The sequence below is a fragment of the Fusarium vanettenii genome (genome assembly GCF_000151355.1).
Source record: "Fusarium vanettenii 77-13-4 chromosome 10 genomic scaffold NECHAsca_14_chr10_3_0, whole genome shotgun sequence".
NCBI lineage: Eukaryota > Fungi > Ascomycota > Sordariomycetes > Hypocreales > Nectriaceae > Fusarium > Fusarium vanettenii.
This window is the reverse complement of record NW_003315871.1, coordinates 877,817-899,928: the sequence shown is the minus strand read 5'-3', so window position 1 is coordinate 899,928 and position 22,112 is coordinate 877,817. Positions and strand designations below refer to the sequence as shown.

At 51.8% G+C, this 22,112-nt stretch overlaps 6 protein-coding genes across 6 annotated transcripts; 4 read left to right on the top strand and 2 right to left on the bottom strand.

Annotated features, from left to right (window-relative positions):
* Positions 1-1,485: 1,485 nt before the first annotated feature.
* On the bottom strand, positions 1,486-2,831 carry NECHADRAFT_25291 (uncharacterized protein; the record flags this gene model as incomplete). The annotated part of the gene is made up of 2 exons (XM_003047640.1): positions 1,486-2,630; positions 2,687-2,831. Coding segments are annotated over 2 exons (1,290 nt in total), but the record flags the coding sequence as incomplete, so codon positions are not given.
* Positions 2,832-3,508: 677 nt separating this feature from the next.
* NECHADRAFT_72601 (uncharacterized protein) lies at positions 3,509-10,533 on the top strand (the record flags this gene model as incomplete). The annotated part of the gene is made up of 3 exons (XM_003047812.1): positions 3,509-6,825; positions 6,871-7,547; positions 7,591-10,533. 3 exons carry the CDS (start codon positions 3,509-3,511, stop codon positions 10,401-10,403), a joined length of 6,807 nt encoding a protein of 2,268 aa, XP_003047858.1. The 3' UTR covers positions 10,404-10,533.
* A 1,310-nt stretch (positions 10,534-11,843) lies between these two features.
* NECHADRAFT_86094 (uncharacterized protein) lies at positions 11,844-14,924 on the top strand (the record flags this gene model as incomplete). Its single annotated transcript, XM_003047811.1, has 5 exons — positions 11,844-12,041; positions 12,111-12,329; positions 12,382-12,432; positions 12,511-12,601; positions 12,658-14,924. The coding sequence occupies 5 exons, from the start codon at positions 11,844-11,846 to the stop codon at positions 14,922-14,924; spliced, it is 2,826 nt and encodes a 941-aa protein (XP_003047857.1).
* A 511-nt stretch (positions 14,925-15,435) lies between these two features.
* Positions 15,436-16,515, top strand: NECHADRAFT_86093 (uncharacterized protein; the record flags this gene model as incomplete). Its single annotated transcript, XM_003047810.1, has 5 exons — positions 15,436-15,726; positions 15,772-15,906; positions 15,991-16,179; positions 16,291-16,381; positions 16,448-16,515. The coding sequence occupies 5 exons, from the start codon at positions 15,436-15,438 to the stop codon at positions 16,513-16,515; spliced, it is 774 nt and encodes a 257-aa protein (XP_003047856.1).
* Positions 16,516-17,444: 929 nt separating this feature from the next.
* On the top strand, positions 17,445-17,885 carry NECHADRAFT_106439 (uncharacterized protein; the record flags this gene model as incomplete). Its single annotated transcript, XM_003047809.1, has 1 exon — positions 17,445-17,885. The coding sequence occupies one exon, from the start codon at positions 17,445-17,447 to the stop codon at positions 17,883-17,885; it is 441 nt and encodes a 146-aa protein (XP_003047855.1).
* Positions 17,886-20,411: 2,526 nt separating this feature from the next.
* NECHADRAFT_86091 (uncharacterized protein) lies at positions 20,412-21,240 on the bottom strand (the record flags this gene model as incomplete). The annotated part of the gene is made up of 3 exons (XM_003047639.1): positions 20,412-20,890; positions 20,942-21,116; positions 21,169-21,240. 3 exons carry the CDS (start codon positions 21,238-21,240, stop codon positions 20,412-20,414), a joined length of 726 nt encoding a protein of 241 aa, XP_003047685.1.
* Positions 21,241-22,112: the final 872 nt, after the last annotated feature.

Here is a 22,112-nt window from a genome sequence, read left to right as displayed (position 1 = left end):
ACATGCCTACCTGCAGATGAAGCCAGCCTTTCCAGTTGAGGCTTCGTTCCGCTGGGACGGGACGCGCGACACCACCCACTCTGTTCCGTCAAACTCTCTCTGCTTGTCGACACCCACTTGCCGATCCTCTCCAACAGTTCTGCACCGTCGGGCCGTTCAATCCGCTCATATTCTCACGCTCCTGTCGGATATCCGTCACCTTGAACCCCGTCAAAGAGCCGCAGATATCAGCAAGGGTCATCACGAGGGGAGTGACCTCTTCTTCTAGAATGCATCATGAGCTTTTTCTCCCCAACCTCCAGCCTTGTTGGGGATAGTCTTGAGCTGCCAGACGATTGTGCCTAAAAAGGCGCTCGTCCACGGCGGTCGGTTCGCCCCCTCAGAAAAAGCTCCGGTCCACTCTGCCGGGATCCAGACCATTCCTCCAGTGCGATGCGGTGCCCTCTCCGCCAACAGTGGGAACGGGCTTGCGTAATCGAGGAGTGTCTCGAGTGAAGCAAGTACAAGCTTTCTTGGAGATGGCCCTGGACACGAGGGACACAGGGACACAAGAAGCTGATCTGCCAGATCTACAATTTCTGTCGCGTTTCACCCTGAGCAGAGCCACGCCCAATCGCCCACCCACCGGAAAGCTTGGCCAGGCGCCAAGTCACCTACGGTAGCTTCCCCAGAGTTCAATGGTTGCCCTAAATAAGTCGCCCTGGCGCGCGCCAGAAGAGACGAGACGTGCGTCGGTTGTTGGTCGATCCATTTTCATGTCCCAGACACCTGCACTGCCTCGCCGAGATCTACCGTCCACATTACGATCCGCGGGCCCCGTGAAACGTCTTGCGTGCGCATTCTTGAGACGTTGCGTGGCACGGACCGATATAGGGTATTCCTGCTCCCGGCGATCAGAGAGTTGATCATCATGGGATGTGATCTGACATGGCTTCTGATGACATCCATGGCTTGAACTCGGCGTGAAGACAGATGAGTTGAAGAGTTCTGTAGGCTCTAGTCTACCCCAGGAGTCCGGTTCTCTTTTTCCCTATCCCAGTGACTAGCAACGATACGCTAAAACAGTATCTTGTTGAATGTTGACCGAGGATAGCGTCGGTACGTCAAACGGTAGAACAAGTTGGAGGTTGGTTCCCGAACATCGGCTCCCTTGAGCATCAGGCGAGTCTCACCCTGGAGCCGGAACGACTCAGTCAGGGCAAGCAAGACATGACGGCATTTGATCCATCCGGTGCCTCGTTAATTCGGTGTCCCGGGATACTATTGCCAAGTAATGGCACGGGAGCGCTTAACAATGAGGCTGTGTGTTCATACCCGTATCCCTGCTCTCGTTTACAATACTTTCTCTGATGCTCCGCGTATTCACTATTCGTTACGGCGTACCCCTTCCTTCAATTCCTTCGTCCCTGCATACAATACTTGGCGATCGTGCTCGTCATCACACAAGTAATTGCTAACCAAGCCGATTACTCCTCCATCTCAATACCTACACTTCCCGCAATATCCGCACTCTTGATCGCATGCCGTGTAATCACTCATCTCCCCATCGCTATCAGAAAGCGTGGCCAGGAACTCTTCCCAACGTGTCGGATCCGTCAGGTCAAGCTTCGAGTCCCTCTTCTCCAAGCTTGAACCCTTGACGTCCTCATTGCCCAGCCAGGCCTCCCATTCCTTTCTGACAGACGCAGAAAGGACATCGCCCGCGCCCGACAGCTGCTTGCGAATCTCGAGAGGACCGTCAGTTGACCACACCAGCTCAATCTTGCCACCGGATGCACGCGCGCGGTCGATGATGAGGTGGAGTAGAGCCACGAGTCGCTTAAGCGATGGCTGGTTGAGCTCTTCCCACTTATCAATGTCATCCCTGACATTCTTGATCTCGATGTTTTCGTTCTGAAAATGACCCTTCTCGTGGTACGCAAGGATAAACTGCGTGACCTGAGAAATCCACAAGCGTGGGAGCTGATCACCGAGAGTGTCCCTGGATCTAGCCACGACTGATCGAGTCTTGAGGTCAAAGATGGCCTCTTGAGGGACAGTTTCACCTTCTTCAGAGACCTTGAGATCGCATGTCAAAGTTGGCAGAGGCTTGGTGAGAGCTAGGCCCTTGATGTCAGCGAGGGCGGCTGCTACTGTAAACGGACGGCTTTGTCGTCGCTGTGATTTGGACTCCTTGATGAAGCCATCACCTTCGAATCGGACCATCATGTCAAGACCGCCAAAACGGTACGCCATGATTCTCTGATGGGATGTGGATCGCCTGACAGCAGGGTCCCAAGTGGTGTATGCGTCTGGAAAGGTATGGCCATAACCTCTGACTCCTGGAATCAGCTCTTTGGGAGAGTTCTCTCGCCGGATGAGATGTACAGTATCGCCGACGAGTTCGACAAGAATGCGGAATGGGCGGTCCAGGTCAACGCCTCTAACGAAGCGCAAGAGGTTGCCGATTGTGCTGCCACAAGCGACAATGTTGACGGGCATGGGCTTGGGATTCATCTTCATCACCGAGATAATGGCTGGCTCCAAAGGGTGCTTCGGGTATGAAGCAGCGTTCATGTCACGGTAATATTCGCCGGTGTCCCAGGGGAGTCGTCTTGAGACTCTGGGAGGCGTCCATCTGGGAGGTTGACCTGAAAGAGTCAGAGATGCTTGAGAGTAGATGAAGTTTGTGTGAGAGCAGACGTACCTGGGACAATGATCTCTGGCGATGATGCGCTGACCCAGTTGTAGGACGCAATGAGCGTTGTATTTGAGATCTCTGCACGGTCGGACTCGTATTGAGTGACATCCAGGTCATCTCTGGTGATGCTCTCAATGAGATCGCCGAGAGGGGGTGGTGGTGAAGGCGTGACCACCAGCGGTTGTTGAGGCCGCCCACGGGTACGCTGCCAAGAGCTCATGGTGAGGATGAAGAAGAGGAAGGTTGGTAGTGAGCCGTAACAAAAGGAATTATGATAGATGTGTTTATGATGTGCTCTCTGTCTGACAAAAGAAAGGCGAAAGGCAGAAGAAAGCACGTCTTTATCTGCATTCACCCGCGTCACGTCACTCAAGGAGGCCGACCACAACTAGGCATCCTCCGCCATTGCTTCCACCGGTTTTGCATTAAATACACTTTGATACATCATCTATTTACTGTTGTTCGCAACTGCGTCAAACCAACACTGCGGTGGATCTTTATATGTGGGAGGCCGACCGTTGGCATCACATTCAGCGAATGAGCCACCTCCGTTGGCCGGGAGGATGGCCGGCCGAGATAACACAGGCGGCCGGCCCCCAGGTGGGCCTCCCAGGCGGTGTTTGCTTGTACGTCAAGGCAGATTGATGCCTCGAGGCTCTGGTGAATGTAAAGTTGCAGTACAAAGAGAGGATGTATTCACGTCTTCTTGCTTGTTTGCTTCTTGTTCTTTGTGGTCGTTCTCACGACATACTTCTTCCTATCCTACGTATCTCTATTCTCTCACTTCCATCACATCTACTGCAACCAACCGTCTTGGCATCACGAATCATGGTGCTGTATGCTCAGACAGGACCGGGCTCTCGTACCGGCAAGTTGATCAAGTCCTTCTGGGCCATCACCAAAGGCGAACAACAAATTGCCAACAACCACTCCGCCAAGCTGTACCTCCAAGGATGCAAAGTCTTTTGCGAGCAAAAGACAGCCGTCAAGTGTGTTGAGGTTCTCATCTCCAACTCGGCTGGTATCACCGCTCTGGAGAGAGCTGTGCGTGCCGATTTGAGTACCGACTTTATCACATCGACCACCTTGCCCTTCATCCATGCTCTTTCGGACCCTGGCGTCGCATCACTCAACGATGGTCGCTTCCTTCGACAACTTCTATCGGCTATTCTTGAACCAGCCACATTCTGGTCTGCTTTGCTGCCCGTCTATTACAGTGGCAGACTTGATGATGCCGGCCTTAAAGCCTTCGCGTGGCTCTGCCTTCAGATCGTATCTGACCAGAGCGGGAGTCTTGATGCCCATCGGATTGGAGTCCAAAACCTAATGGAGGACAAGTCCCTCCTTAAGTCTCAATCAACAGAAGTCCGGAAGATCGCCTACCGCATCGAAAAAGTTCTCAGCGCCTTTACTCTTCCCAACGTCGCAACCGGCGGCGTCAGTCCCGGAGGGCGCCACGACAACGACCATGCGGACTTTCGCAAGATCTCCATCTATCCCACTTCGGATGAGCTTCTAGCAACTGATGAGCCGTACCTCCAGCGTCTTGCAGATGTCTTTGACACGGCCAAGGACACGAGAGGCCCTGCTTACCGCGACTGGCTCTTTCGCCTACTTCGGGAGGACATGCTCTCTGAGATACGCGAAGATCTACAGACTGCCACAGGGCAGAAGAAGAGCAAGCGCAAGCCTGTTGCTTTATCTCAGTTGTATCTCGTTGGCCTCAATGACGTGAACGGAAACAACGCGAACGCACAAAGGCCCAGGCCCAGTCTTCCGTACACCCTCAACGTCGCATGCAACCAGGGCATTTATTTCCCAAAGAAGCTTCCCAAGGGCGGTAAGAAGGGTTTTCTGGAGGAAACCAAACAGTTCATGAAGCATGATTCATTTGGCGCTCTCTGCTGTGGCAAGGACATCGTCGCATTTGGATCACTCGTCAGAGACATCCACAACCTCATCCAAACGCCCCCAGTCATTGGCATCAGATTCACCGACGATTTAAGCCTGGGAAAGGCACTTGAAGCTCTCCGAGGCCCCGACCAGCAAAGCCTGAGATTCCTTCTTGTTGATACGGCAACGTTTGCCTACGAGCCCATCCTCAAGCGGCTCCAGACCATGACGGAGCTGCCACTTGAGGGCCAACTGATCGACTCCGAAGAGCCTTCTCAAGATAGGGAAATACCAGAAAGGCTGGGCCAGTTGATAAGGCAGTTAAAGACGACTTCTGCTCATGGCCAGGAAGCCATGATGCCAGGGAACATGCGCCTAGAGAAGAACATCATGCTCGAAGGCGCCCAGCTCGAGTCCTTCATTAACGGCCTGAGCCAAGAACTCGCATTGATCCAAGGCCCGCCTGGAACGGGAAAGTCATTCCTGGGTGCGCTCATTCTGGTTGCCATTCTTCGCCTGACAACCCGTCGTATTCTTGTTCTGAGCTACACGAACCACGCCCTCGATCAGTTTATGGAAGACCTCATGAACATGGGCGTTAAGCCCGACCAAATGGTCCGCCTTGGCTCCAAGTCCACTGAAGCTACCAAGAGCACCCTTTTGAGAGAGTACGATCGGCAGAAGGAATACTGGCTGACTCCAGAAGAGAAGTCCATCCGCAACCGTCTCCAGGCAGAATCGGCGTCTATTTGCAGCGAACTCGAGAGCTGCTGCAAGAAACTCTCAGGACACATTAATTCGGGCGATATTATCGAGTATTTGGAGTTTTCCGACGGCTTCACCCCTGCCTGGGCGGCATTCCAAGTCCCCGAAGACGACGGCTTCCAGATTGTTGGCGCAAACAACAAGGCTCTCACACCAGACACTCTCTACGACTTCTGGTACAATGGCTATCTGGCCACCCAGTTCGGCGGGCTTCTTCAGTCTTTGGATCCCTCGGCCCAAGTGGTCTGGGGGCTCCCGCCTGAACAGAGGCAGCAGCTTCACTCTCAGTGGTTGTATGCTGTTTGTGCAGAGCAGAAAGACACATTTGTCGAGCTCAGCAAACGGTACCAAGAAATTGAGGTCGAGATCAAGAGCATTAGAAACGAGAGTGCACGAAGGGTTCTCAAGGACAAACGAATCATTGCGTGTACGACAACTGCCGCGGCGATGCAACAGTCCATCATCGAGACGGCCAACCCCGATGTCATTCTTGTCGAAGAAGCCGGAGAAATCCTCGAAGCTCATGTCATCACGGCCCTGAGCCCTTCTGTCAAGCAGATCATTCTCATCGGTGATCACAAGCAGCTGCGACCCAAGGTCAGCGACTACAAGCTCACCAAGGAAAAAGGTGAAGGCTACGACTTGAACGTGTCTCTGTTTGAGAGGCTGGTCTGCCAAGGCCGCCACTTCACAACCCTTCAAGAGCAGCACCGCAGTCATCCAGACATATCATTCTACCCACGCATGCTGGCCTATCCCGAACTGAAGGACATGCTATCGACTCACGAACGCGCTCCTATCCGAGGTTTGAAGAGTCGAGTAACCTTTGTGCATCACCAACACCCCGAGGATTTGATGGCCGATGTGGCTGAGCGCCGTGATCCAACGGCCAAGGCCAGCAAGAGGAACCAATTTGAAGCGGACATGGTTTTGAAGATGGTCAAGTTCTTGGGCCAACAGGGATACAAGACCGAGAACATGGTTGTGCTCACCCCGTACCTCGGTCAGCTCTTCCTTTTGAGGGGGATTCTCCGCCAAGAGACTGATCCATACCTCAACGACTTGGACTCACATGAGCTCGTGCGAGCCGGGCTACTCACCCAAGCCAGCGCCAAGGTGAACAAGAAGTCGCTTCGTCTTTCCACCATCGACAATTACCAGGGAGAAGAGTGCGACATTGTCATTGTGTCATTGACTCGCAGCAACGCGTCCGGCGACATTGGTTTCCTCCAGGCCCGCGAACGCTTGGTGGTGCTCTTGTCCAGAGCCCGCAATGGGTTGATCATCTTTGGCAACATGGACACCTTCATGAAGAGCAAGAAGGGAGGTGAGATGTGGACAGAGTACTTTGATGCTCTGAAGAAGAACGAGTGTCTGTTTGATGGTGTACCTGTCTTCTGCGAGCGTCATCCAGAGACATCTATGCTGTTGAAGTCCCCAGGTGACTTTGATGCCATGTGTCCTGATGGAGGATGTGCAGAGCCTTGGTAAGTTTGAGTCCCACACATATGAGCTTGTCTAACAGTGTACAGTGGTGTCAAGCTGAGTTGCGGCAAGCACACCTGCCGCAGACGCTGCCATCGGTTGCAAGATCATTCACAAATCGTCTGCCAAGAGCAAGTCGAGCGAACATGCGACAGAGGTCACAAGTCCAAAGTCCCCTGCGGAGATACCTCTGGCAGCTGCAAAACCTGTGCCAAAGAAGACGAAGATAACCGTCGAAGAATCGCTCGCAACTTGGAGCTCGAGAGGAAGCGTCAGGAACTGCAAGACAAATACCGGCGTGATCTGCAGGAGATGGACGATGAGATCGACCACCTTCGTCGTACCATGAAGTACGAGACGGAAAAGGAGCAGCAAGCAGAAGCTCTGAAACAGAAGAAGGAGGAGCTGAGAGCCCTTCGAGAGGCTGAAGCCAACTTGGATAAGGTCAAGAAAGCCCAGCAAACAAACTCGACGCAGCCAGCAACCCCAGACCCTACACCTCAGTCCAACTCTTTCTCCAGCGCTTCCAACGAATGGAAGCACATGAAACAGACCGAGGGTGCCAGCAACTCTGCATTGGACAAGCTCATGGGCATGATCGGACTCGAGGCCGTCAAGGAGGAGATGCTCTCCATGAAGTCCTTCGTGGACACAAAGCTGCGTCAAGGTTTTACGCTGAGCGGGGAGAGATTCAGCTGTTCAATGCTTGGGAACCCAGGAACTGGTGAGTTGCTTCCTCTGACATGGAATTTGACTAACCCACCAAGGCAAAACAACTGTCGCTCGTATCTATGGTGAATTCCTCACCTCAGTCGGTGCCATCGCTGGGAACTGTTTTGAAGAGGTGACAGGCTCCAAGCTGGCCAACTTGGGCGTATCGGGCTGTGAGAAACTTCTCGAAAAGATCATGAATAATGGCGGAGGTGTCATGTTCATTGACGAGGCCTACCAGCTCACCTCCGGCAACAGTCCCGGCGGCAAAGCCGTCTTGGACTTTCTGCTTGCGGAAGTTGAGAACCAAAGAGGCAAGATCGTCTTTGTTCTGGCGGGATACAGCAAGGACATGGAGTCGTTCTTTGCTCATAACTCAGGCATCCCAAGCCGATTCCCCATCGAGATGAAGTTTGAGGACTACACCAATGAGGAACTGCTGAGCATCCTGCAACTCCAGACTCATCGCAAGTTCAAGGGGAGAATGAAGGTAGAGGAGGGCCCAGATGGCCGCTTCTTCCGCATCGCGTGTCGACGAATCGGTCATGGGCGTGGAAAGAACGGCTTTGGCAACGCCCGTGCTGTCGAGAACTGCCTTCAACGCATCACTATCAGACAGGCAGCAAGAATCAGGAGGGAACGCAAAGCGAAACAAAAGCCAGATGATTTACTACTCAGCCGGGAAGACATCATCGGGCCAGAGCCATCTGAAGCGTTGACCAAGAGCAAAGCGTATCGAGAGCTCAATTGTCTGATCGGACTTCAAGAAGTCAAGGATGCTCTCAAGATGCTGATGGACACGCTCAAGACGAACTATCAGCGCGAGCTAGATGAGCAGCCCCTTGTCGAATTCTCCCTCAACAAGGTCTTTCTGGGATCCCCTGGAACCGGCAAGACGACAGTGGCCAAGCTGTACGCTAAGATCCTCACAGACCTTGGGCTCTTGTCAAACGGCGAGGTCGTGGTGAAAAACCCAGCCGACTTTGTGGGAGCGCATATTGGCCAGTCCGAGGTTCAGACAAAGGGTATCCTAGCCTCGACAGTAGGCAAGGTCCTCGTCATCGATGAAGCATATGGCCTCTATGGAGGAGGCAAGAAGACTTCGGGTACCGATATCTTCAGGACAGCTGTGGTGGACACCATCGTTGCCGAGATTCAAAGCGTACCCGGAGAAGACCGATGTGTACTCCTTCTTGGCTACAAGGATCAAATGGAGGAGATGTTTCAAAACGTCAACCCCGGCTTGAGTCGACGTTTCCCCCTCTCATCCGCTTTTGTCTTTGAAGACTTTGACGATGTTGCCCTTGCCAAGATTCTCGACATGAAGCTGGGCAAGAAAGGTTTCTCGGCTACCGACAAGGCCAAGCAGGTGGCACTCGACGTTCTCCGCAGAGCAAGGAACCGCCCCAACTTTGGAAACGCTGGCGAGATTGATATTCTCCTCAACGAAGCTCAGGCAAGCCACCAGAAGCGTGTCTCTAGCGGCAAGGTCAGAAGACACGGCAAGTTAGAAGCGATCGACTTTGATGCGGACTTTGACAGAGCTGAAAGAGGGGACACTGACATCAAGAAACTGTTTGAGGGTGATGTCGGACGAGACAACCTCATCTCGATCCTGCAAGGTTATCAGACCCGAGTCAGAAATGCCAAGTTGTTGGACATCGACCCAGAGATTCCCTACAACTTCTTGTTCCGCGGACCGCCCGGCACAGGCAAGACAACGGCAGCGCGCAAGATGGGCAAAGTCTACTACGACATGGGTTTCTTGGCCAGCACAGAAGTCATCGAGTGCTCCGCCACTGATCTGATTGGCGAGTACGTTGGACATACTGGGCCAAAGGTGCAGCAACTTCTCGAAAAGGCTCTAGGAAGGATCCTCTTCATCGATGAGGCTTACCGCTTGGCAGCTGACAGGAACTCCTTTGCCAAGGAAGCGGTGGACGAGTTGGTCGACTCTGTCACAAAGCCAAAGTACCAGGGCAAGCTCATTATCATCCTGGCTGGTTACGTTGAAGACATCAACACCCTCCTCAACATCAACCCTGGAATGACTAGCCGGTTCCCAGAGAGTATTGATTTTGACCCTCTTGGACCTGATGCCTGCATCAAGTTGATGGCGAGTCAACTGCAAGGGTGGAAAGCCAAGCTCAAGGGCAAGAAGCCTATGGATCTTTCGTGTCTGGAGAAGCCTCATTGGCGTTTCATCCAAAAGTTGGAGGCCAAGTTCCGAGCTCTGTCTTTACAGGATAGCTGGGCGAACGCTAGAGACGTCAAGGAACTGGCCAAGAAGATCTTTCACAAGGTTGATCTCTCCTCTGCAACCCTGAAGATCACTGAGGCTCTTGTTCTTTCCGCGCTCGACGAGATGACTGCTGAACGTTCCGGAAGGATGAACAACGCAAAGAAGCCTTCGACACAGAAGTTTGCAAGCGCACAAGCTGACGGACCAAAATTCGCGCCCAGCACTCAGACCAGCAGCTCAACAAAAGCCCAAGAGAAGCACAGTGACGATGAATCAGAGGAAGAACAAGATGCCGGCTCGGCAAATCCAAATAGCATCAGAGACCCCGGTGTGAGCGATGCAGTCTGGGAGCAACTCCAGAAAGACAAGGAAAAGGAAGTCCAAGAGGAGAAGAAGCTCCGGCAACTCAAGAAAGCCCAGAAGGATGCCAGTGATGCGGACAGAGAGAGACTCGTGCGGGAGATATTGGCCGAGGAAGACAGACGCAAGCAGATCGAAGCGAAAAAGGCAAAGCTCAAGAGCATGGGAATATGCCCTGCTGGATTTCATTGGATCAAGCAGGGTGATGGATATCGGTGTGCTGGGGGAGCCCACTGGGTGCCCAATGAGGCCATAGAGAAGATGTAGGGGCATGTATGGTCTGTTAAACGACAAGTTGTTCGGTGTATGGCATAGTTAGTCGAGGGTTGATCCGAGACATCCGTCTCTTGTCTCAGTCTAGCTAGCCTAAAAGCTATTATCTACAAATTAATCTACGAAAAAATGTGACGTGTACTCTCTCATGCAGATTGCCACCTGGCCTTCGCTCATGCTCGTAAACCCATCTCCAGTGTCTTAGTCCAGCCAGCCCTGGTGAGCATGCGCCTCAATCTACAAATCTTCCAATGTCGCATGGTAAATCGTGGGGTGGCCGAGACATCCGTTCCTGTCTCACTCTAGCCAGCCCCAAAAGACTGTGCCTCCATCTACAAGACTTGTGATATAGCACTGTTGGTTGAAGGGTCTGTTTCACTCCAGCCAGCCCTAGGAGATATACGCGTTCATATTAGAATCTCGAGATCTCAGATGGATAATCGAGAGTTGGCCGAGACATCCGCCCTTGCCTCGGTCCGGCCAACCGCAGAGGATATGCGCATCGATCTACAAATCTAACGATATAGCGTGGTCAATCTAGGGGTGGCCCGTCCCTTGTCTTAATCCAGCCAGCCAAGAAGTCATGCGCCTTAGTCTACGATAATGAAAAGTTTGCTCTGCCACAGATTGCCTCCCTGGCATTTTCTTGAGCTTTGGATCTCATCTCCCCGCATTTCGGCTTGCCCAAACTGGAACTGTGCATGCCTTCATGTCTTTCCTTGCAAGTACGGCGGCGGCGTGGCCTGGATCAGTCAGGCAAGGTACAAAATTATCCGTATCGGAGCAAATGAGAAACTGAAGTTGCCATTGCCAACAGTCAATCTCTGTGAGAATGTCTAGATATCCAGTGTTTCGTGTCACTGCGTTAGTGTGTTGAGATGCTACAATTATGTTGAAAGCAGAGTTCGCTCCACACCATCGTGGTCGGCCAGTACCTTGAGGAGAGCAAAACTCCTTGCATAGGTATACATCTTGAGATTAAACTTGGTGCTAAGGCCTGGCTGTCTGAATCACTCTTTTCTCCCTTGATCTACCAACTACCAAGCTAGTCTCCCGTCACAGTTGTCGAGTGCGTACTAAGACATGTCTTGTTGGGTAAGTGGTATGCATGTTTCTCATCGCCATTCAATTGCGTTTTGGTTGAGTAATCTGGGTGGGACAATCCCTGAACGGCATGTGAATTGTATGTAGAAGATACTCGGCATTTCAGTGGTACCTTCAACTAACACTCACGTTCCAGATACTCTCTACGTATGATTCACGTAATGTCAGGGCAGTTCAGAGACGAAACACTTCGACAATAAGATATGCTTATAAGTAGGAGACCTACAGCCCCGGGGAAAACACTTAGCTTTCCACATCGCTCTCACACTTTCCTCATCATACTTTAACAGGCAAAAACCACACTTCTTCGTTTGAACACTCTCCACGAGCATGGCTGACAACCTGCCTGGTGAAATACCGGCTCTTCTGGCAGCCAACAACAACACCTGGCAACCCTTCCCTCATGGAAACCAGCAAGATGAGCCGGTGCCGGGACCGGGCACATACTACCTCCAAGGGGGGCCAAACCAAACCCCTGCTCCCGAGGGCGTGGAGGAAGTCCAAGCTTCGCATTGGTTCAGAACAAGGGTCAGTTCTCGTTGATTTCCACGATTCATACATGAATATATACAGGAAGCTAATGGAGTGTCACATTAGCTTTTGACCGAGAACGACATCAGCCAACTCACTAGTCTCCAACTCATCACCCATTCTCACAACCGAAATGTTCAACATGACGACTGGGCTGGAGTTTTGACTTGGTTTGAGCTTGCTATTCATAAGGGGAATAGCGATGAAGTCAAGAAACTTCCCAGTGGCCAATCGTTGGCGTGGTTCAGTCACAGAAACTGGTTCGGGGTCAACGAACACAAATGGGTATGCCGTTATCCCGTTTCTTGGACAAGTATACTAACCAGCCATTTTCTAGTGTCGGGGCCGAATGTTTACGAAAGATGACGAGATATTCCAGCATCTCAAGGTAAGCAAGACCATGGGCCACTCAAGAGTGGCTCTCTCTGCAGCATCACACAGGGGGTTGGCTAACCCCGCGTTCCAGATCGGAGATTCCATCTCTGTTCGGATGTCTGCTGGTCCCCATCGTAGAAATCATGCCAGCGAAGGATACCTGGCTTTGGGGTTTGGTAGAGGTGAGTAACATCAACAGATACGTTGCGATTGTCTCTATACTAAATTTCTTTTACAGCGCATCAGACACCTACGCTCCCAGCAGATCAACCACCGCCTATCATCTCGGTGTATGCCCAGAAGCGGCAGGAATGTTTCATGGTCCCAGCAGACGTCCCTTCAAAGGTGGAAGCAACCATTATCCATGATGGAATCGATCTGATGGGTCGGCTACTGAAGCCGCAAGACAATGACTGGACAGTGCGGTGCCATCCACTACCACCAGTTCACCAGCCTACTCAGGAACCAGACTTTGATTCCACCACAGAGCTGACCAAAAACGAGAAGGGCACCAAACCTTCCCTTCGAGTTGTCAAGCAGTCTACCATCAACTGGAGACTTCAGAGCGCCGGCAACAACAATGTGCCCCAGGATTTGCCACCAAGGATCACCGTCTGGGATGACTCTGGGGTTGAGGACAATGCCGAGTTCGCTATCAGGGAACCTCACGGGGAAGTCCTGATCTATCAGATGCATGCGCCTCTGTGGACTGGTGCACTTTGGGACAAAATTATTGCACCCCCAGAACAGCAGAGCCTTTCGACTATCCTCGTGATTGACGCCGACGATCTTCGTGCCAATGAAATTCGCATCTCTCGTGGTATATCTTGGGAAAAGACAATGGAGCATCTTCGATCAAAACTCGCCAGAATCACCTTTCCGATGCCCCAAGAAGTAAAAGAGAGGGTGCATTTGCTTGTGCGCTGCGGCTACGAGGGTGTCCTCCACGTACCACCAAGTACCCTGGGTGCAGACACTCGACCATTCGTCTTCCACATGGTGCCAGACATGGCAGAGGGCGACCTCCTGCAGCCCTATCAGGGACGGATGCCGGGCATCCACCTGGCTTTTGTTTCTGGGCTGGCAGCATCTCTCGCCAGAGAACCCGTCATAGCCCCCGAGACAATGGGCCGCACACAGGTGGGGACGGCTATCGAGCTCGCCATCATCTGGTCCCATCGGTTCGCAACCGTGGGGTTCTGCAAGGACATCAATGGCGGTTTGAATTATCCCAAAGCCAAGAGCCTCAACAACTACCAAGCGTCCAAGACCAAGATCATATATTGTGATCGAAACGGGATGGCCGACGATGGGAGATGGTCCCTTTTCAGACTGCCTCGTAGAGAGCGAAGGTTCACCGCTGCTGAAGTAGTCAACCTAGGGACAAAGTACCTCGACGCCATCGTTCCAACGGCCCTGTTCGGCAAGTTGAAAGCCGCAGATCGAACAGAGATTGAAGGTTACCGATCCACTGCCGCCGTGGTCCATGAGTATCTGCGTTGCAAGACAGATAAGCCACTATCGATTGCGGTCTTTGGGCAGCCAGGTGCTGGAAAGTCCTTTGGTATAAAGGAGGTCATGAAGGCACTGGTCGAAGACTTTACCAAGAAGAAGTGTGAGCCGATCGAAGCCAACCTTTCTCAGTTCTTGGAGTACTCGGACTTGGTTGGCATCTTCCGCAATATCAGGGACAAATCACTCAAGGGCGAAATTCCAGTTGTGCTGTTTGATGAGTTTGATTCTGCCCTCCATGAGAAAGCGCTGGGCTGGTTGAAGTACTTCCTGGCACCTATGCAGGATGGCCAATTCCTTGACGCCGGCGTCATCCGAGCCCTTGGACGGGCCATCTTTATTTTCATCGGCGGGACCTCGAGCACATTCAAGAACTTCAAAAATAGCAGAGACGAGCCCCCGCCGAACGATATCGACCCCGACGATAACGAAAACCTCAACTATAACGACGACGACGTCGACAATGACGAGGAGCACCAACCCGACCACAATGATGAAAACAACCAGGATCCAGACCCGGACCGAGTTCGCCAAGACAGGCAGGCAAAGAAGCCCGACTTCGTCAGCAGATTGAGCGCACACATTGACATCAAGGGTCCAAACAGAGTCAGGCCCAACAGGGATAGAATGTTCATCGTGCGACGAGCTATCCTACTTGCAAGTATGCTGAAAAGGCGCTTTGATGTAGATGTCGACAGACTGAACGTGCATGGGGGGGTTACTAAAGCGCTATTGAACCATGGGCGCTACCCCCACGGAACTCGCTCGATGGAGCTGATTTTACAAACGAGCAGGCTCTCTGGTCGTAACACGTTTGAGACATCCGCTCTAGCCTCGGATGATCAACTTATCATGCACGTGCGCAACACTGATCCCTTCCATTTCCTGGTTGACCACGGGCCGATGTGGTTACCAGATTTCCGTCCGATTGACGTCGATTTGTACATCAAATGGATGTGGGCTAGGATGCAGACCGAAATGGTACCTAATTAGAGTGCCAATCATCGATGCTAAGCTGGGGAAAGGAGAAATGCGAGGCAGCAGATGGAAAAGCTTGGTGGAGAGTTTCAACAACTCATAGCTGGGGTTTTCCTTCGGGGTTTCAACAACTCAATGTTGGGTATTTTTGCTAGGGGTTTCAATAACTTGGTATTAGCTATTGTGCAAGACTCGTATTTGAAGTTTAAATGCTTTGTAACTTCGATGAATTTGGATCGGTGAAGGAATGTCGACTCCCCCCTTGAGTATAGAGCCCCTCCTTTTGTTCTTGGACTGGCCTCTTGAACCTACTAAGCGACTGAAACCCCCATAATCCCAGGCCCCTGTTGAGACAGAAAGAAGCCTTTGAGGGACAAATGGAATGTACTTCAGGGCTAAGGAAAGAAGCTTGCTGGCTGCAGCAACGAGACGTCAAAACATATTGCCATCACCTACATGAGTCACGTGAGGACCTTCACTGCCAACCTTGATAATCAGGGAAACCATCCAAGTCAACAAATCAAATATGGCCGCCAAGGAAAGTCCATGCCCTCCAACCTCCGTCATTGACAATGTCGGGGCGAGGTTCCCCTTACTACACTCCAGCCCAACAACCACCATCAGGCACCGCAACGGCGTCAAGGAGGACACAGAGACACCAAAACTCTTTACGCCTCTCACCATCCGGGGTGTAACTTTCCAAAGCCGGCTCTTTTCGGCCCCGCTGTGCCGGTGCTCTGCCAAGGACGGCTACGCCACGGACTGGCATCTCACGCAGTTGGGCGGCAGTACCCAACGAGGTCCGGGCTTGGCCCTTGTGAAATAAACTGCGGTCCAGAAAAACTGCCGTGCTACACTGCAGGACATTGGTCTACGGGAAGACGACCAAATTGAACTTCTCAAGACTTCGCTTACAGCCGGAACCGAAAATATCGGCATTCAACTAAGCCAAGCTGGAAGAAAGTCGAGCACCATGGTATCATTTCTCCACAAGAACGTAATAGCTACACCAGACGTGGGAGGATGGCCTGATGAGGTTGCATGCCCCTTCTATTCTCCGCTTCAATGAGGAGCACCTTAGCCCAAGGAGATGATCCTGAACCAAATCGAGGTTGTCAAAGTCGCCTTTGCCGACGCCACAAAGCGAGCCGTCAAGGCCGGTCTTGATGTTGTTGAAATCCACGCCGCTCACGGGCATCTGATTTACCAGTTCCTCAGCCCAATCAGCAACCAGAGCAAGGACAGGTACGGTGGCAGCTGGGAGAACAGGGTGAGATTGGTCCTTGAAATTACGGACCTTGTTCGCGCCGCAATCCTGGATGAAGTGCCGCTATTCGTCAGAATCAGCGGCACGGACTGGTGTGACAACATGAAGGATTAGTTACCGGAAGGCTGGACCGTCGCTGACTCTTGCAAGTTGGCACCTATCCTAGCTGAGCGAGACGCTGACTTCCTCGAGGTCAGCTCCGGAGGTATGTATCCCAAATAGTCCACGAGCATCAAGTCTGGACCCGGCTATCAAGTGCCATTCGCTCTAGAAACCCCCAAGGCCGCCAAGTATCAGATGATAGTGCCAGCCATCGGAAGAATCAGCACGGCGACCTGAGCAGAGGAAGTCCTGCAATAGGGCGTCGACGTGTTGACATGTGGCCGATGGTTCCAAAGAACCCGGGACTTGTGTACGCCCTATGCTGACAAACTGAGAGTACAGGTCAAAATGGCAAGCCAGATTGGCTGAGGACGAGGAGGACGAGGAAAATAAGTGAGATGTGATGCCGGGGAGATGAGTACATGTACAGAGACGGAGCCCGGGACGCATATCCACTAGAGAAATACAACCTCATTCAGGTACTATTGTCCCCGATGACACCTCATGACCAAACAAATATTCAACCTCGAGCCACGGCCGATCGGCCGACCGCCACATTCCGCCCTCAGCTCAGGCATATCGCGGGTAACAGTGTCTCACAAGCTCTCAGCGCTAGGCTGAATTGCGACGCCATCGTCCGTTCAACGTGGCCGCCCGTCAAACTGCCGGCCGCAAGATGGAGTAGGTTTTGACCAAGCAGACCAATTGGCAAGTCTCCGTCCCACTGCGGCTTGTCGGCATCAAATCACGTCCGCGCTTCTCCTGAGACCCTCCAGGTCTAAAATTGGACAATGCCGCAGTGACGACATGGGGGATCGACGCCGGGGTAATCACGCCGAGGCCATTTGACAGCTGAGGATTGTTTTTTCACGAGGAATGAACGAATCATGCGTCATTACCGTGCCGCGATGAGAGGTATATTCGTGGCTATACGAGGTGGCTGACCCCTTCATTTGCTCTCAAAGCTTCGCGGACACCTGACCGCAGATCCGGCCTCATTTTACTCTGTACGCATGTTTCAGGGAAATGGAGTGTGGTTTGAATTAATGATAAGCTTACATTGGTTTCCGTCCAAACTGTTTCTCGTCATGCAAGTTATATAAAGTGCCACTCCCCATTCCATCTATACCACCAAGCAATCCACATCCACACATCACTCAATCACAATGCTCTTCACCAACCTCATCGCCGCCACCCTCCTCGGCTTCGCAGCCGCCCAGCAGAGCCCCAACGGCCGAGGCTGCGGCTTCAAGATTGCCCCCTGCCCGGCAGACACAAAGTGCGTGCCCAACGACTACAGCTGCACCAACCTCCACCGCTGCCCCGGCACGTGTTACTTCAAGAACCAGTACCAGACTTGCGGAGGCTTCCGCATGGAGCCTCCTCCCCCATGCAAGAAGGGCACGCACTGCATCGACGATCCTCGCATTCCCGGCTCTTGCGGCATGGCCTGCGACGCGCCTGGCATTTGCGTTCCTAAGAAGGCGCCCTCTTGTGGTGGATTCATCGGCAAGAAGTGCCCCAAGGGGCTTTGGTGCTACGACAACCCTACGGATGACTGTGATCCTGAGAATGGGGGTGCCGATTGCATTGGCATCTGTCTGTAAGGGTGGACGGGCAATCCGTGTGTTATGGTCTAGGATAGCAGGGATCCCGGGCTGCTTCAGTTGACATGGTGTTGATAGTCTGGACTTTGGGTGCTGTACTTATCAGTAGCAAAAAGTGATTTGAAGAATATATTGTTGCATCCTATTTTGAGGTTGACAGAGATGTGCACACATGATCACGGTGCTGACACCACGTGGTGTGGATAAAGACTAGAGATGTGCTAAATAGGAAGCTAGAAACAAAAGAGTGCGTAGATAGATATCGGAGAATGACCGTTTTCCTCATAAGGATTGTGATAGCGTGTTGGTGTTGTCGGACCATGCGTGGGCTCTCATGACATTCTCCTTTGATCATTTATTGAGTAATTCGCTTCGCTTCCGGCTGAGGTCTCAACTGATCAGCACAATGCGCTCTCTCAACATAGAGTCTTAGGAACGCTTGGAAGGAGGCTCATCCATGGTGGTGGGCTCGGGTTGCTTCCTCTTCTTGGCCTCTTGAAGGTTCTGCTTTGCCGCCTTGAAGGCGTTGGCCTTCTTGACCGGACCTCCAGTGGTCTTTGATGTTCCTTTGGTGTTGGTAGTCAGCTGAAATGTAATTTCAGAACCAGGTTCAGTGGGAAGGGGCATTGAGAGTGAGGTGGCAGTTGGGGATGGTTTTCGGTTCGCTTGTGCCCGTTCGATCTGGGCCCTGATAACATCATCTTATCTGGTCTTGCTCGCAGCATCGGCTTGGTCTCGTTTCTTGAGTGCATCAGCTCGGCGAACGGCCTCTGGAGAGCGATCGATCCAGGCAACGTAGAGTCCGTCGTCCTTCTCCTCAACGCGGCAGAGGCCTTCTCGACCGAGATGCTTGATGAATTCAGTCAAAGAATTCCAGCGGGTAGAGTTGAGGTGAATGTGGTGCTTATCCGCGATGTATGTCTGGTAGAAACGGTTAGAATGGATATTCTTCTCTTGATGACTGGTCCGGAGGAGCCTGAGAAACGAAGTTTGGAATTGCTGGGAGAAGTCGCTGATGGTGTCCTTGACATTGCCGATATTGTCGATACGACGAGTGTGAGATTCCGAAAGAGTGTGTTGTTTGAAGGAATTAGCATCCCGACATTACTTCTGGCAGGGCGTGCAGTACCACCTTAGACGCCCCAAGCCTGCCATTTTCAAGGACTTGTCGACATGGCGTGAAGATCCTGGCTCGTGAGACATGGTCAGCTTCGAGGTTTACACACCCAGTGAGGATGTGAGTCGCTGATATTTAGAAGCGGTAGATCTGGCGATTTTGTTTAGAAGAGGATGAGTGAATGTTGATTGAGTGTTGTCGATGTTTTCACTAGAAGAATTAATGGTGGTGAGGCCTATCGCACGTGATCCACTTAATAGACGTGATGCTCGAGTTGGCTTGGAAATAGGTGAATCCTCCACTGAGTGTTAACATATTAGGCTTAATATAATATTAATATTATTAAAGGTGTCTTATTTGTTATGCTTTATAGCTATTAAGGAAACATATGCTTAATTAGCAGTTAGTATTATTTAAGGATTAACCTAAATAAAAAAAGAAAAATAACTTCTTACCGAAGATAGCTATAAGTAAACCCGTTTTAGCTTCATAGGTATTAAACTTCACCACGGTAGTAAAATTATATATTTATAAAAATATATATATATCACTGTGACAGTGTCTCTTTGTCCTTGTGCGTTGAACAAACACATTTCACTCGTTAAAGATAGATTTCCACATCATCAGTAGCAAATCGCATTTAGTCTAAGGTTTTTTCGGCTGCGTGGAGGATTGTGTCATCACTTATGGGCCCGGGCTTATCGGACCAATCAAACCTGTCTCAAATTTCATTGGCTGGCGAAAATCTGGAATCGCGATACAGCGATATGTATCATAGCAGCATACTGCCTAGCAGGGCGGGAACTCTCTACTATCCAGCGAATTTCAAGGCTGCATTCTATAATTCAAGTGTCCGTTCCGCATTTATTTGCCGGTAAGGCTGCATCTTGTCCATAGAAAAGAGTCTCTTCGGATGACAGGGTGCTTCATTCAACATGCCCTGATTGAACCTGTGCCGGATGAAACAAAGTCTCACGCACACACCATCTAATAACAACGCATGAAATCCTCCATCAGCACCACCGAGAATCCGCCGCCGTGCCGTTTCAAAACAACAAGCCAACTGTTTCAAAACAAAAGGATCAAACGCCTCACTGAAATTTGTTTATGCTGCACCTTCAGCCCAGCATCCATGGGTCGATTCGGCCGGTATGGGATGACATTAGCCATATGCCTAATACGGACAGATACCCTGGCTTATACGGATTTCCTTGCCGGGAGCCGATCGTCGGATGCTCACAAGGATCATTTGTCTCACTTGTTCATCAATATTGCACGGAAACGGTTTCAATCGATATTTGACAGCCAGGTTTATCCATGTATTTTTACACATCGCCCATTAAGTTGCAGCTCTATAGACAGAAAACAGATGATTTACACTGCGCTTGAAACCAGCATAGACTCACCCCTTAGAAAAGGCCAAAAGCGACAGCGACAGCGCCGACGGCGACGAGCAGACCAGAGGCAGTGACAGAGTTGGCGCCGTTGGGCTCGGTCGTGGGAGTAGAAGTAGCAGCATCGGCAGAAGCATCGCTGGTAGCGTCGGCAGCACTAGATTCGGCAGCGCTTGATCCAGCAGCAGTGGACTCGGCGGTAGACTCCTCGGCAGAGGTCTCAGCAGAGGACTCGGCCTCTTCAGTCCCAGTCTCCTCAGCCGAGCTCTCCGTCTTGGAAGCAGCAGCAGTGGTAGCTCCAGTGGAAGCGACGGTGGTGCTGGCAGCCTCGGTGGTCTCGGCAGCAGACTCTTCGGCGGTGGTCTCGGCAGCGTCGTTGGTGGTGGGCGTAGAGTCGTCCACCTCGGTCACGGTGGGTCGCGCTTCAGTGATGGTTCCCTCGCTGGTGATGGGAGGCTTGGTGAGCTTGTCGGTCTCGATGGGGTAACCAAGCTCTGTTTCTTATTAGACGTGCCGCAGAAAGAGACACTCTCAAAAATACTCACCGTCGCAGAGGTTCAGACCAAAGCTAATGGCGCCCTCAGAGTCCTCACACTTTTCATTGCCGCACTCAATAAAGTACCACTGCAGAGAAGGCATCTTGCAGAAGCACAGGTACATGGTGGACTCCTTACAGGCCATGGGAGGATGCGCGTAAATGACATCTTGGAAGCAGTCAATCTATCGCGCGTTAGTTAGGAATCGATCGATCGTGAGCATTTGAGCGGCATACAGCGCACTTGGGCATTTGAGCCGTGGCCACCGCCGCGAGGGAGAGCAGCTGAGCAAAAGTAGACGTCTTCATGGTGTCTGATGTGTCGTTGACTGATAGAAACAGCAAATTGTTCAACAGGCGTCAGCTGGAGGATATAAACCGTGTAAAGACCAAACCCAAAAAAAAAGAGGCACTCTTCCATCCTTATACCTGGTCTCGAACGCTCGTGCCTGACCCCAAGATTGTCCCAAAGAATGATGCTCCCATCCCACGCAAACCCCTGCAGACCATCCCCTGACTGCCCCCCCTGTAGCCTGACCATTTTACCCTTCTCCACCCTGAGGTTTTGGTGGCGTGCGTGATAAATTGTACACGCCTTTCTTGATCGGGCTCGTCTGGCAGCGCCGTCGGTCGCCAGGCACCGTAGTTTGGCTGGGCGGTAATTTTAGAGTTATCTGATCATCTGATAATCAGTGTTTGCTGGACGTCTTTACCAAAGGACCACGGCTGGATGACACCTGGGGAAAAGATTAAGGGTGACGATCATCAACGGTTAACGGATACTCTTAAACAAGATCTTGACTTATGTTATCTATTCATACCAAAGAAGGGTCCCCAGACGTGATTCCATCCCAATGTTGTCCCCCCATGCACAAGCTCGGCCGAGGCTCCGAATCACCTCCATCACGAACTAGGATCTGTCATTGGGCTGTCAAAAAGCCCATCATGTGGAATCCCCATTAAACCCGCAGCTGAACGCCGACCCGACCGCTTATCTCGCCACGCCCATTTCTGCTCATCTCTGTACCTGAGCTAACGATGCTCAATAGCTGCAACTCAGATCCTGGTGCAAGCCTCGAGAGGCTGGATGTTTTTTTTTTTTTTTTTTTTTACAAGCTATTGACGGGTAGTTAGCCAAGATCGAGCACCCGAAAAGATGGGCATCTTCAATTTCGGTAATG